We start from the raw sequence: 16,323 nt of genomic DNA on the forward strand, positions 1-16,323 counted from the left end.
GATGAATCGAACACCCATAGAGTTCTGGTGTTGATCATGTTTTGCTCGCGAGAGAGGTTTAGTCAACGGATCTGTGAAATTCAGACCCATATGTACTTTGCAAATATCTATGTCTCCATCTTGAACATTTTCACGGATGGAGTTGAAGCGGCGCTTGATGTGCCTGGTCTTCTTGTGAAACCTGGGCTCCTTGGCAAGGGCAATAGCTCCAGTGTTGTCACAGAAGAGTTTGATCGGCCTCGACGCATTGGGTATGACTCCTAGGTCGGTGATGAACTCCTTCACCCAAATTGCTTCATGCGCTGCCTCCGAGGCTGCCATGTACTTCGCTTCACATGTAGATCCCGCCACGACGCTCTGCTTGCAGCTGCAGCAGCTTATTGCTCCACCATTCAACATATACACGTATCCGGTTTGTGACTTAGAGTCATCCAGATGTGTGTCGAAGCTAGCGTCGACGTAACCCTTTACGACGAGCTCTTCATCACCTCCATAAACGAGAAACATGTCCTTTGTCCTTTTCAGGTACTTCAGGATGTTCTTGACCGCTGTCCAGTGTTCCTTGCCGGGATTACTTTGGTACCTTCCTACCAAACTTACGGCAAGGTTTACATCAGGTCTGGTACACAGCATGGCATACATAATAGATCCTATGGCTGAGGCATAGGGGATGACGCTCATCTCTTCTTTATCTTTTGCCGTGGTCGGGCATTGAGCCGAGCTCAATCTCACACCTTGCAATACAGGCAAGAACCCTTTCTTGGACTGATCCATTTTGAACTTCTTCAAAATCTTATCAAGGTATGTGCTTTGTGAAAGACCTATGAGGCGTCTCGATCTATCCCTATAGATCTTGATGCCTAATATGTAAGCAGCTTCTCCAAGGTCCTTCATTGAAAAACACTTATTCAAGTAGGCCTTAATGTTGTCCAAGAATTCTATATCATTTCCCATCAAAAGTATGTCATCTACATATAATATGAGAAATGCTACAGAGCTCCCACTCACTTTCTTGTAAACGCAGGCTTCTCCATAAGTCTGCATAAACCCAAACGCTTTGATCATCTCATCAAAGCGAATGTTCCAACTCCGAGATGCTTGCACCAGCCCATAAATGGATCGCTGGAGCTTGCATACTTTGTTAGCATTCTTAGGATCGACAAAACCCTCCGGCTGCATCATATACAGTTCTTCCTTAAGATGCCCGTTAAGGAATGCCGTTTTGACGTCCATCTGCCATATCTCATAATCATAGTATGCGGCAATTGCTAACATGATTCGGACGGACTTCAGCTTCGCTACGGGAGAGAAAGTCTCATCGTAGTCAACCCTTGAACTTGCCGATAACCCTTAGCGACAAGTCGAGCTTTATAGATGGTAATATTACCATCCGCGTCCGTCTTCTTCTTAAAGATCCATTTGTTTTCTATCGCTCGCCGATCATCGGGCAAGTCAGTCAAAGTCCATACTTTGTTTTCATACATGGATTCTATCTCGGATTGCATGGCTTCTAGCCATTTGTTGGAATCTGGGCCCGCCATCGCTTCTTCATAGTTCGAAGGTTCACCGTTGTCTAACAACATGATTTCCAGGACAGGGTTGCCATACCACTCTGGTGTGGAACGTGTCCTTGTGGACCTACGAAGTTCAGTAGCAACTTGATCAGAAGTACCTTGATCATCATCATTAATTTCCTCTCCAGTCGGTGTAGGCACCACAGGAACGTTTTCCTGAGCTGCACTACTTTCCGGTTCAAGAGGTAGTACTTCATCGAGTTCTACTTTCCTCCCACTTACTCCTTTCGAGAGAAACTCTTTTTCCAGAAAGGATCCGTTCTTGGCAACAAAGATCTTGCCCTCGGATCTTAAGTAGAAGGTATACCCAATGGTTTCCTTAGGGTATCCTATGAAGACGCATTTTTCCGACTTGGGTTCGAGCTTTTCAGGTTGAAGTTTCTTGACATAAGCATCGCATCCCCAAACTTTTAGAAACGACAGCTTAGGTTTCTTCCCAAACCATAATTCATACGGTGTCATCTCAACGGATTTAGACGGTGCCCTATTTAAAGTGAATGTAGCTGTCTCTAGAGCGTATCCCCAAAATGATAGCGGTAAATCGGTAAGAGACATCATAGATCGCACCATATCCAATAGAGTGCGATTACGACGTTCGGACACACCGTTACGCTGAGGTGTTCCAGGCGGCGTGAGTTGTGAAACGATTCCACATTTTCTTAAGTGTGTACCAAATTCGTGACTTAAATATTCTCCTCCACGATCCGATCATAAGAATTTTATCTTTCAGTCACGTTGATTCTCTACTTCATTCTGAAATTCCTTGAACTTTTCAAAGGTCTCAGACTTGTGTTTCATCAAGTAGACATACCCATATCTACTCAAGTCATCAGTGAGAGTGAGAACATAACGATATCCTCCGCGAGCCTCAACGCTCATTGGACCACACACATCAGTATGTATGATTTCCAATAAGTTGGTTGCTCGCTCCATTGTTCCGGAGAACGGGGTCTTGGTCATTTTTCCCATGAGGCATGGTTCGCATGTGTCAAATGATTCATAATCTAGAGACTCTAAAAGTCCATCAGCATGGAGCTTCTTCATGCGCTTGACACCAATGTGACCAAGGCGGCAGTGCCACAAGTATGTGGGACTATCGTTATCAACTTTACATCTTTTGGTATTCACACTATGAATATGTGTAACATTACGTTCGAGATTCATTAAGAATAAACCATTGACCATCGGGGCATGACCATAAAACATATCTCTCATATAAATAGAACAACCATTATTCTCGGATTTAAATGAGTAGCCATCTCGTATCAAACGAGATCCAGATACAATGTTCATGCTCAAACTTGGCACTAAATAACAATTATTGAGGTTTAAAACTAATCCCGTAGGTAAATGTAGAGGTAGCGTGCCGACGGCGATCACATCGACCTTGGAACCATTCCCGACGCGCATCGTCACCTCGTCCTTCGCCAGTCTCCGCTTATTCCGCAGCTCCTGCTGTGAGTTACAAATGTGAGCAACGGCACCGGTATCAAATACCCAGGAGTTACTACGAGTACTGGTAAGGTACACATCAATTACATGTATATCAAATATACCTTTAGTGTTGCCGGCCTTCTTGTCCGCTAAGTATTTGGGGCAGTTCCGCTTCCAGTGACCCTTCCCCTTGCAATAAAAGCACTCAGTCTCAGGCTTGGGTCCATTCTTTGACTTCTTCCCGGCAACTGGCTTACCGGGCGCGGCAACATCTTTGCCGTCCTTCTTGAAGTTCTTCTTACCCTTGCCCTTCTTGAACTTAGTGGTCTTATTGACCATCAACACTTGATGTTCTTTCTTGATTTCAACCTCTGCTGACTTCAGCATTGAGAATACTTCAGGAATGGTCTTCACCATCCCCTGCATATTGTAGTTCAACACAAAGCTCTTGTAGCTCGGTGGGAGCGACTGAAGGATTCTGTCAATGACCGCCTCTTCCGGGAGGTTGATCTCCAACTGGGACAGGCGGTTGTGCAACCCAGACATTTTGAGTATGTGCTCACTGACAGAACTGTTTTCCTCCATCTTACAACTATAGAACTTGTCGGAGACTTCATATCTCTCGACCCGGGCATGAGCTTGGAAAACCATTTTCAGCTCCTCGAACATCTCATATGCTCCGTGCTTCTCAAAACGCTTTTGGAGCCCCGGTTCTAAGCTGTAAAGCATGCCGCACTGAACGAGGGAGTAATCATCAGCACGTGATTGCCAAGTGTTCATAACGTCTTGGTTCTCTGGGATGGGTGCTTCACCTAGCGGTGCATCTAGGACATAATCTTTCTTGGCTGCTATGAGGATGATCCTCAGGTTCCGGACCCAGTCCGAATAGTTGCTGCCATCATCTTTCAGCTTGGTTTTCTCTAGGAACGCGTTGAAGTTCATGTTGACATGAGCGTTGGCCATTTGATCTACAAGACATATTTTGCAAAAGTTTTAGACTAAGTTCATGATAATTAAGTTCATCTAATCAAATTATTTAATGAACTCCCACTCAGATTAGACATCCCTCTAGTCATCTAAGTGTTACACGATCCGAGTCGACTAGGCCGTGTCCGATCATCACGTGAGACGGACTAGTCATCATCGGTGAACATCTCCATGTTGATCGTATCTTCCATACGACTCATGTTCGACCTTTCGGTCTCTGTGTTCCGAGGCCATGTCTGTACATGCTAGGCTCGTCAAGTTAACCCTAAGTGTTCTGCATGTGTAAATCTGTCTTACACCCGTTGTATGTGAACGTAAGGATCTATCACACCCGATCATCACGTGGTGCTTCGAAACGACGAACTTTAGCAACGGTGCACAGTTAGGGGGAACACTTTCTTGAAATTATTATAAGGGATCATCTTATTTACTACCGTCGTTCTAAGTAAACAAGATGCATAAAACATAATAAACATCACATGCAATTATATAGTAGTGACATGATATGGCCAATATCATATAGCTCCTTCGATCTCCATCTTCGGGGCTCCATGATCATCTTCGTCACCGGCATGACACCATGATCTCCATCATCATGATCTCCATCATTGTGTCTTCATGAAGTTGTCACGCCAACGACTACTTCTACTTCTATGGCTAACGCGTTTAGCAATAAAGTAAAGTAATTTACATGGCGTTCTTCAATGACACGCAGGTCATACAAAAATAAAGACAACTCCTATGGCTCCTGCCGGTTGTCATACTCATCGACATGCAAGTCGTGATTCCTATTACAAGAACATGATCTCATACATCACAATATATCATTCATCATTCATCACAACTTCTGGCCATATCACATCACATGACAATTGCTGCAAAAACAAGTTAGACGTCCTCTAATTGTTGTTGCATCTTTTACGTGGCTGCAATTGGGTTCTAGCAAGAACGTTTTCTTACCTACGAATAACCACAACGTGATTTTGTCAACTTCTATTTACCCTTCATAAGGACCCTTTTCATCTAATCCGCTCCAACTAAAGTAGGAGAGACAGACACCCGCTAGCCACCTTATGCAACTAGTGCATGTCAGTCGGTGGAACCTGTCTCACGTAAGCGTACGTGTAAGGTCGGTCCGGGCCGCTTCATCCCACAATACCGCTGAAGCAAGAAAAGACTAGTAGCGGCAAGCAAGTTGACAAGATCTACGCCCACAACAAATTGTGTTCTACTCGTGCAATAGAGAACTACGCATAGACCTAGCTCATGATGCCACTGTTGGGGAACGTTGCAGAAAATTAAAATTTTTCCTACGGTTTCACCAAGATCCATCTATGAGTTCATCTAAGCAACGAGTCATGGGAGAGATGCATCTACATACCACTTTGTAGATCGCGAGCGGAAGCGTTCAAAGAACGGGGTTGAGGTAGTCGTTCTCGTCGTGATCCTATCACCGAGATCCTAGCGCCGAACGGACGGCACCTCCACGTTCAACACACGTACGGTACGGACGACGTCTCCTCCTTCTTGATCCAGCAAGGGGGGAGGAGAGGTTGAGGAAGAAGGCTCCAGCAGCAGCACGACGGCGTGATGATGGTGGAGAGGCAGTACTCCGACAGGGCTTCGCCAAGCGCTCAACGGAGGAGGAGAGGTGTTGGGGAGGGGAGGGGCTGCGCCTTGGATCAGGTGTTCAGCCCTCCCCTCGTCCCTCTATTTATAGGGGAAGGGGGAAGGGGGGCGGCCCCCTCTAGATGAGATCTAGAGGGGGGCGGCGGCCAGGGAGGGGGCTTGCCCCCCAAGCAAAGGGGGTGCGCCCCCCTTAGGGTTTCCCCCCCCCCCAACCCTAGGCGCATGGGCCCAAGGGGGGGGGCGCCCAGCCCTCCAGGGGCTGGTTCCCTTCCCACGCGGCCCATGAGGCCCTCCGAGAGGGGTGGCCCCTCCCGGTGGACCCCCGGAACCCTTCCGGTGGCCCGGTACAATACCGATATGCCCCCCGAAACTTTCCGATGGCCGACATGACAACTTCCTATATATAATTCTTTACCTCCGGACCCTTCTGGAACTCCTCGTGACGTCCGGGATCTCATCCGGGACTCCGAACAACATTCGGTTTGCTGCATACCATATTCCTAATAACCCTAGCGTCACCGAACCTTAAGTGTGTAGACCCTACGGGTTCGGGAGACACGCAGACATGACCGAGACGGCTCTCCGGTCAATAACCAACAGCGGGATCTGGATACCCATGTTGGCTCCCACATACTCCTCGATGATCTCATCGGATGAACCACGATGTTGAGGATTCAAGCAATCCCGTATACTATTCCCTTTGTCAGACGGTATGTTACTTGCCCGAGACTCGATCGTCGGTATCCCAATACCTCATTCAGTCTCGTTACCGGCAAGTCACTTTACTCGTACCGTAATGCATGATCCCGTGACCAGACACGTGGTCACTTTGAGCTCATTATGATGATGCACTACCGAGTGGGCCCAGTGATACCTCTCCGTAACACGGAGTGACAAATCCCAGTCTCGATCCGTGTCAACCCAACAGACACTTTCGGAGATACCTGTAGTGCACCTTTATAGTCACCCAGTTACGTTGTGACGTTTGGTACACCCAAAGCACTCCTACGGTATCCGAGAGTTACACGATCTCATGGTCTAAGGAAGAGATACTTTACATTGGAAAAGCTCTAGCAAAACGAACTACACGATCTTTTTCTATGCTTAGGAATGGGTCTTGTCCATCACATCATTCTCCTAATGATGTGATCCCGTTGTCAACGACATCTAATGTCCATAGTCAGGAAACCATGACTATCTGTTGACCAACGAGCTAGTCAACTAGAGGCTTACTAGGGACGTATTGTGGTCTATGTATTCACATGTGTATTACGATTTCCGGATAATTCAATTATAGCATGAATAAAAGACAATTATCATGAACTAGGAAATATAATAATAATCCTTTTATTATTGCCTCTAGGGCATATTTCCAACAATAACATCACTCTCGACGGCTGGTTGAGCTCATTATGCATTACAGAACTCAAGTGATTAGCCCCCGCCAGCACTCACAAACTTATTTTGAGCTAGCACACCAAAATGGGTTGTTATTCTTCATAAGAAAGACTACATGGTCATGACAGATTAGGGTTCTAACATTTGGGACCCATGAGGAAAAAGCCTCAAGGTGGTGTCGATTTAGTCAACAAACGATTCTGCCTACCAGCCATTGGATTGACATCCAACATATGTCGAGTTTTTTCTATCTCTTGTCTTCTTCCTCCAGCCACCCAAATCAAACCACGCCAACGGTCTCGCCTTCTCCCACCTCCCATGGCTGGCTGCGCCTACGCCGCCCTACCGTACCGTCAAACATTGGCCAGTTCATTCCTCTATTCCCCCAAATGTCCTACAATTTAGCTATGTATCAGTCGACTGGTTTTCGAATTCGGGGTCAGTCGATTAGAAGGATACGGAAGGGCATTGCCGGAGATAAGGAATGGCCTCGCCGGAGATAAGTAAGGAGCTCGCCGTCATCACCCCGTTATCTATCTTAGGGTTCAGGGTAGGGGCGATGATGGATGGCGGTGGTGGGGCGGTGGCGCACTTCATCGGAGAAAAAACCAATCGCAGGCGGGGCTAGAGGGATGGTCGTGGCCGGCGGCTAGACCAACGGTGGGGGGCGGTTCCAGGGAGGGCGGGGCGGAGAGACGGTCGCGGGAGCATCACCGACGGCAAGGTGAGGCTCGCCCCCGCAGCCGCGTGAACATGACATGAACCACGTCCACCAGCTTGATGCTTTGGTCGACCACCTGCTTGGCATTCTTCCGCCGCAGCCGCTGCACATCCGTCTCCGCCGTTGTCAGGGAGCGCCAGAGGACGGACGCAATGAGCGCGCCCTCAAGATCGACCGGTGCGTGCGCGCGAGTGCCTGCTGCCATGGCCTCCCTCGCGAGTTGCCGCTCACGCTGTGCGGCCCGCGCCTCCGACTCGTGCGTCCTCGACCGGCCCGACGCCGGCGAGGGTACAAGTACCCAACTGTGCCCGTGGACCACCTCCGAAGGTACAATGGACGTGGTGGCAGAGGGACGACGTACCTAGAGTGGGACGGAGCGAGTGGTGCTCCCACCGGTGTTGTGCGTCGGACAGGAGGGCCCGACAATGTCGCCCGCACTACGATGATGGGCGAAGGGGGACGACGCGTCGCTCCGTGAGTTGCCTCCGCTGCTGCCGCCCTGACCTAGACGTGAGCGGTGCAAAGCAATGCAGAGAGCGACCACATCGTCGTCACTCTCGTCGCCATTGGAGCTGGAGCCGCTGTGGTCATCCGCCATGGATCAGATTGGGAAGAGGAGATGACAGATTGGGAAGAGGAGAGGACGAAGAGAGCAGTGGACTGAGATCTAGGGTTCATGGAGGAGATATATGTGGGGTCGGATGGCCAGCCTGACGTAGCGGACGCGTCCAGGCCGTCCTATATTTGAACTGGATATAAGGGACGTGAGACAACCCTGGTGTTTGAGGACGTTTTTTTAACATCAGTACAGACACAAGCGCTCATATACACGCGCATGCACTCACCCCTATGAACGCACAAACGCACACCCTATCCCTATGAGCACCTCCGAAAGACTGAGCCAACATATCATCTTAAAATTTATGAAGTCACCATAGGCACCTTCGTCGTCGACGGGAACGTCTCTTCCCACTGAATGTGCATCGCCGAAAATCCTGAAATAAATTCAGAAAATAAATGCGAGCATCAGGGTTTAAACCCTGGCAGGCTGGGGATAACACAGTCCCTCTAACCATCCAACCATAGGTTGGTTCGCTGTTTGAGGATGGTTTGAAACGCTCGGATGAGTTGGTTTGTTTTTTCACCGTTTAGAGCACGGTTAATAGTATAGCCAGCTGCTGGCTATAAGCAGTGCCATGTCATCTACAGCCTACCTTATAGTTAACATGCACAATAGTAGATCAAAAGAGTGTACTAGTTTTTTATTATGTGGCTCACCTTTCATTTTCACAAAGTGCCTAGGAGCATGTGCTAGAGCTGGCTCTTCACGAAGAGCCCGCTTACCTTCTCTCTCCTCTTCTCTTTCCTCCAACTAAGCAAAAATATACTAGTTTATTCCTTATAATCTGCTGACTCAGCTCTATTATACTTGCTCTTAGCCCATCCGGGTGTTTGAGAGGAGTTCGAGCCCCCGGCTATAGATGCTCTCACGGCATATTTGTCGTTCCCGAGACATGGAGGTCAATTGGCTTGACGGGGGACGCCGCGACGGACACGGTCCATCAGCTACCTGGTACGCCACGTGGAGATAGACCGCCGAGCTGTCCCTCCGTTCCGAATGGCGATGGTTGAGTGGCCACCCGAAACAGCTGAGCAATTTGATAAAATAGCACACCTTTCCTCGTACATTGATAAAATAGCACACCTTTCTTTTTGTTAGATTAAATGACACACTTTTCCTTCAGGGTTAGATAAAATGGCACAAACTGACTTTTTTTCACAATTTCCACGTCAGGACCTACCCGTTATATTATTTTGGACGATTTTACACTTTGGACTGGTTCGATCGAGAGAGGAGACGAGACGATCCAGAGGATGAGAGAACACCGGAACAGAGGAACGACGGAACCATCCACGATCTCGCCGTGATTCGTCCCCGAGCCGCCCTGTCCGCCACCTTACCGCGCGCCGCGGCCGCCGTACGCGCTGCGGGCTGCGGCTGCTTCATCGCAATGCGGGAGAAGAAGGGCGCCGCCACTTGAAGTCCCCCTGCAGCACGTGGCAGTGCAGGCCGGTCGCTCGCCGTAGCGTACGTTCGTTTGCTGGCTGTAGGTGCTTGCTCCTGTAGAAGCCTGTAGGTGGCTGCTGACTGGTATAGTTGTTTGCTTTAGCAGGGAAGTAGAGCTGAACAAGTGAAAGGCATCAGTAAATGAATAAACAATCGTACAAACATACATGTACGCAGAGAAAATATGATACAGTACAAGAGAAAAGCATCAGTAAAAAAACCGTAGCTAGCATAAGTCAGTGTCTTCTTTTTTTTTTGAGCATAAGTCAGTGTCTTCATCCATCAAATATTACTCGAAGATTACAAGAATCACGTATAGAGAGAACACGGATCAAGAGAGAAGATGGGATGAAACCTGTACGGCCAGATGCGGCGGCGGCGGCGGAACGGGTGGAGCGACAGGAGACGGGAAGAAACGGGACGAAGCGCCGGGAGATAAGGGGAGCACGTAATTGGCAGGGCCGGCGAGGCGGCGATCCATCTTCCTCGCTGCGTTTCTTTTCGCTCTGTTTCGAAACAGAGGTTCGACTGAACCAGTTTACTGCGTAGAACAGATCAAAGGGCAAAATCGTCCAAAATAATATGACGTGTAGGTCCTGACCTGAAAATTGAGAAAAATGTCTGTTTGTGCCATTTTGTCTAGCCCCGAAGGAAAAGTGTGTCATTTAATCTAACAAAAAGAAAGATGTGCTATTTTATCAACGTACGAGGAAAGGTGTGCTATTTTATCAAATTGCTCGAAACAGCTAGACCTGGTCCATCGCTCCCCACTTCCGGAGAAGACTTCTAAAAAAGAAGAAAACCTGAAAGCGTCACCGTCCGTTTGCAATTCCATTCATTGCTCTCGTATCAACCATATCGAATCCAATCCAATCGAATCGCCGGAGGCGGAAGCGCGCATCGAACTCGGTCGGCAATGGCGAGCCTCACCTTGCCGCCGGCGCCCCCGAACCCCCGCCAGGACGCCATCGACCTCCACAAGGCCTTCAAAGGTCCGCGCCTTGCCTTTCCCCTCCGATTACCCCCCTCCCCGTTTCAATCCCGCCTTTTCTGGTCGGCGATTAGGGTCAGCCGACCGCGAGATTAGCCGGTCTCATGTGAGTTTACGAGCTGGAGGAACGCTCTAGGTAGAAATTGCTGTTCCCATCTAGCGGCTGCTCGGATTGAACTCAGTGGTCAAAAGGGATGCCGGCCCCCTAGATTTGTTTTGCATGTGAAATTGAAGAATTCTGGTTGATGTGGATTTGTTATTAAGAGACTTTAGAGCGTCAGACGTTCAGATACGTGGAGGTTAGAATGGACCATGGTCGGGTCTCGGGTGAGTGATGGCAACTGCAGTACTGCACCGACTGAGGACCTGTTTCTTGACCTGCTCTGAATTTAATCTGGAGCCAAGTGGACTGATATGAGGTCAAGGAGGACGAGTTCTGTCTCAGAGAGACCGACTGTTCTTCTGGCCAAAGTGCAAAACCGTGTAATTGCCGGTTACCCGATAATCATTAAATTATCCCAAGACCGATAGACTTCTTTTTACAATTTAATGGTTCAAAAAAAATAAGAATCTGATCTTAGGCAATATTTATGGGCTTATAACCTGTACAATAATTGTGATTACTTATATTCTTTTTGACGAGAAACCTGTCGCTTAAACCAGGCAAAACAACGGTTGCCAAACAAATTACAAGACTTGGAAAATTCTCTATCTGGAAGACCGACAGAGTAATTTCGACACAAAGATTCACAAAAAACACAGCAAATATAAAACTAAAACCAAACAGACCAATGAAAGTCTTCCTCTTCAGAAAACCAAAACTCTTGAATTACTTCTCTAGCCTGAATATGACACAAAGTCCGTTAAAATCAACCACAAAAGTAATCCGCCGTGTGGGGCAGAACCAGGAAAACAGTCTTTGCACATGGGCAGGGGTATCACCCCGAGCTTGGCAAGGAGAGGATCCGTTGTCTTGTCGCTGCTCCCGAAAGCCGGGATCCACATGAAAGATCCGTCAAGTCCAAAGGAGCTGAAGTGAAGTCCTGTCATAGTGCCATGGTTGACCAAACCACGTTTCTGGAACCCCAGATCGACGTGACAGAAACCCCACATCTCGATCGATGCTGGAGGCAAGGCCGCCATATCAAAGGCAAAGGAGGACAATTATTATGCTGGCTGATTTTGTCTCCGCTATGACCAAGACAACAAACAACGGCACCCATATATATATATTTTTGTAAAATCAGCCTCCCCCAACCTTAGAGCTGGGTGAGCGATGATTCACCGGTGAAAACTGCTAGGATGTTAAGGGGTGGCGGCTAGGGTTGTGATTACTGGTATTCTGGTTCACAAATTGATATATCGTCTCCTGATTTCCTTTTCTTTATTATTATCTATTTCCTTCTTTTCCCTTCCATTCATGATTTCCCCCCCTCAACCACCCCAACGGTTTCCAACATCGAGAAAACGCAAAAAGTATTGTGTCTTCATGCATTGATAGGAAAGGAAAGTTGTGTACAAGGCCAAAAAAGGGCCAGACCTGAGAGTATACAGTGCCGCACCCCTAAGAGCCAGGCGCTGCCGGAAGAAGCGCCGCATGGCCAACCGCCCCTGCTCTCGCCCAGAGTTGTGGTTCGGCCCTCCTATGTGTTCAGTACAGCTTAGAATTGAAAATTGTCAACTGCTAAGTGCTCCAATAAAAGGCTCAGGATCTCATAGTAAAGAAGAAGGGCTCAGCATCTGACCAATGTCTTTTAAGAATTTATTGTTATGGACGACCTGTGACATAATGGTGCCATAGTAGTTTCTGTAGCAGTGGAGTTGTAACTATTTGGGTTTTGGCCCCAAGTACCATGACTAGTCGAGTTGTACTCCTTATTACCATGATATTTGAGTTGCGCTCCCTAGTACCATATATGTACAAATAACAATTGTATGTACTTTACCAGCAATTGTGTAGTAATATGCACTTTAGTGGCAAACATGTGCATGTTAAGGTGCCTGTTTTGACGGTATGAAGTACATCCATTTGAGAAGACAAATGCATCATTTTCCATTTAGTGACCATTACGGTTTATCGAACTTAAGTTTGTTTTCTGCGGTACCACCAATTTTATTGTTTCAGTAAACTAAGTTATTCTTTAGATAGGATAGGAGTAATACATATGCTCTAGTAATTCCTGATGGCTGTGATCAAGTAAGAATTACTAAAAAAGATGCTTAAGCAAATTACTTCTTTGCAAATTTTATGTTTCTACTTGAAATTATAAGATTCATTATTTAGTCAATCAACCTTCATTATATGTCTTCTTTAAAAGTAATTAATCCTTTGCATCCTGATTATGATTTTTTTTTCACTTGGTCGTTGGTCTTACAGGGTTTGGCTGTGATAGTACAACAGTTTCAAATATACTTGCTCACCGTGACTCAATGCAACGTGGATACATTCAACAGGAATACAAAACTATGTATTCTGAGGAACTTTCACGTCGTATATCGTCTGAACTCAGTGGAAACCACAAGGTATGGAAAATTGTAGAAAAATCTTTGTTGCATGATAAATCAAACTATTGCACAGCTATACTAGCTGAAGCAGTATGCTTAATTAATCGTACCAGTATTCACTGAGTAAAAGTATGGATTTGCATAGGTTAGTTCTATATTTGTTAACCGACTCTATGTTATGCCAGTCCTCAGTATAGTTGAATTACTCAAAATATTGTTGTGGTAGATATGGGTATACGGCTAACCATGTGGTATATGATTCCAGAAAGCAATGTCGCTCTGGATTCTTGATCCTGCTGGACGTGATGCGACTGTTCTGAAAGAAGCTCTAAGTGCTGAAAGTCTTGATCTGAAAGCAGCTACTGATATAATATGTTCCAGGACACCATCACAGCTGCAAATAATGAAACAGACATATTATGCAAAGTTTGGTACTTATCTTGAGCATGACATTAGTCAGCAAGCATCCGGCGATCATCAGAAGGTTTCATTTCTTAATTTGTAACTTCTTCATCTGATGCATGGCAGTTGATAGCTATTTGCATTGCTTCTCTATTCAGGACTTGTGCTCGTACATATCATTTCTTGAAACACAGAATTTTGCTGTGTTCTTCTCGGGCATATTGCAGTTACTAGTGAAATGCTGTTGATACCGTTTTGTACTTTTGCTTTATTATATGTTGATGTCAAGGTGATCTGCTGCATGGTCTTCATTACAGTTTAGACACGTTGTACTTTTTTGTGCTAATGAATGATATGATGTGTATTTCAGATCTTACTAGCCTATGTTGGCATTCCACGCTACGAAGGCCCGGAGGTTGATCCCACTATAGTGACACATGATGCGAAGGACCTCTACAAAGCTGGTGAGAAAAAGCTGGGCACAGATGAGAAAACCTTCATCCGCATCTTCACTGAACGCAGCTGGGCACACATGGCAGCTGTTGCTTCTGCTTACCATCACATGTATGATCGGTCGTTACAGAAGGTAACACTTCTGTTCAGTTTTCCCTTCCCATACATTTTGGTGCTCTCCTGGAGTGTACTAATGAGTTTCCTTCACTGATGGTAGGTTGTGAAGAATGAAACATCTGGAAACTTTGAAGTTGCTCTGTTAACTATCCTCAGATGTGCTGAGAATCCAGCGAAGTATTTTGCTAAGGTATCTCACCCGTGCTGTCCGCCAAAAAGAACATGTAAACTTCTTTATTTGATTGCAAGAGGCAAGCAGCCAAGCTTTTGTGTTTTTGATAAAGTGGTGTTTTTGTACAGAGCATGAATTACAATAGTTGCCACACTATTGTTTCTTAATTTCTGATTGGCGCATCGACCATCGTATGCTGTGCATAAAGTCTGCAGGATTTGACTCTTGAATTTCCTTGTTTACTTTGTTTTCACGTTTCCTATTTTCAGTGAATATCTAGTTACAATCCTGATGTGATATATTCTAATATTCTATAAATACTTTCGAATAGACAATGACTTGATTGCTTTGGTACCTGTACCTAACTCCCACTATAATCCGTAACTGTGCTAGCTGTATTTAGTGTCCAGTCTGAACACTAGTATCATTATGGGAATATGCTACCAGACCATGCATTCATGAATGTTATTATCTGCTCATGTAGTAGTCCTACATTCGAATTGACCGATAACCATATAAATTATGACATCTTTATTGAATCTCTTATCAGGACCTCGCTTCTATTTTCTTTATCTCTGACTCTGTTCTCTTTTGTTGGTACTTGTCATTTTTTTTTCTGAACAATGTTAATTCAGGTGTTGAGGAAGTCCATGAAAGGTCTAGGTACTGATGACAAGACACTTGTAAGGGTTGTGGTAACAAGGACTGAGATTGATATGCAGTATATCAAGGCAGAATATTACAAGAAATACAAAAAGCCTTTAGCTGATGCTATCCATTCCGAAACATCAGGCGGTTATCGGACATTCCTGCTTTCTCTTGTTGGTAGCCATTAGGTAATGTTCACTGGTGCTACTGTCTTTGAAGTACCCGCTTACATATTAAGATGGCAGTGCTCATAATGACCTTGTGTTTTTCTCCACCCTTCGCATTTCTCAGGCTATGTTTCCTCACCGCACACTCTGCTCTGTCGCATTACTTTACCCTAAAGGCCTAAACGCAGTGACTCTACCTGGCCAAAATGTATGACGTCGTCATCACTGTGTTCTGGAGCTTCGCTGACAACTATTTCTGCTTTCTCTTGGTTTATGCTTGCCTAAAATGTGTGTATATTATTTGGATCCGGGGACTCTAGTGCAGTGGCTGCTGCTGGTTCCATCTTTCATGGCATGTGTTATCAGTGCAGTTGGTTTGATGATTGTATTTGGCTTTACTGCTTTCACTGAAGTTCACACTGTTATTTAACTTTATTGAGAAAAAGGAGTGGCGTACATCCAGGTTCTTTTTTTCTTTTGCAGTTGCATTATGTACTTCCGTTGTGCCAAGTAACAGGATCCTGGTTACGTAAAAAAAAGGTACTAACAGGATCCTTGTTACGTAAAAAAAAGGTACTAACAGGATCCTTGGGTGTTTCTTTTTTAGAGGGGTAGGTGTTTCATATGCAGAAAATAAAAACCCAGGTTTTACCTCTGGTACTGAATTCTGATACAGATGAAAATTTCAGACCTGGTATATGTGATCCTTCTTTTTTCCAGAACTTAATAAAGATTACATCTATATATTGTGAAAAATTATGAAAGTTATACGTGTCGATGGTGTTCTGGATTGCTGGTGTTGCACTGCTGCAGTATTAGACCCTGGATATCTCGCCGCGTCCCTTGGCTAACGCAATGCAAACCTACGACCGTCAGTTGTTTTTTGTCGTCGAGGCGTCAGAAAGGTTTGCCTTGATACTATCGAGCATCGAAAAAAAACACTATCGAGAGAACGTGGTGCACATTGAAGTGGGCTGTGGAGGGTACACACGCAGAAGAGTTTGCACAATGTTCAGTTGGGAGTGTGAGGTCTATCCATGTTTTCTCAGGATCAACA

The 16,323-nt window shown here is 46.0% G+C and overlaps 1 protein-coding gene across 1 annotated transcript; it reads left to right on the forward strand.

Moving 5' to 3' along the window:
• Positions 1–10,535: 10,535 nt before the first annotated feature.
• Positions 10,536–15,722, forward strand: LOC123111903 (annexin D5). Its single transcript, XM_044532783.1, has 7 exons — positions 10,536–10,803; positions 13,180–13,325; positions 13,573–13,791; positions 14,080–14,295; positions 14,380–14,469; positions 15,087–15,287; positions 15,391–15,722. Exons 1-6 carry the CDS (start codon positions 10,728–10,730, stop codon positions 15,285–15,287), a joined length of 948 nt encoding a protein of 315 aa, XP_044388718.1. The 5' UTR covers positions 10,536–10,727; the 3' UTR covers positions 15,391–15,722.
• The last annotated feature ends 601 nt before the right edge of the window (positions 15,723–16,323 follow it).

This window comes from Triticum aestivum, chromosome 5B, assembly GCF_018294505.1.
Source record: "Triticum aestivum cultivar Chinese Spring chromosome 5B, IWGSC CS RefSeq v2.1, whole genome shotgun sequence".
NCBI classification, from domain to species: Eukaryota; Viridiplantae; Streptophyta; class Magnoliopsida; order Poales; family Poaceae; genus Triticum; species Triticum aestivum.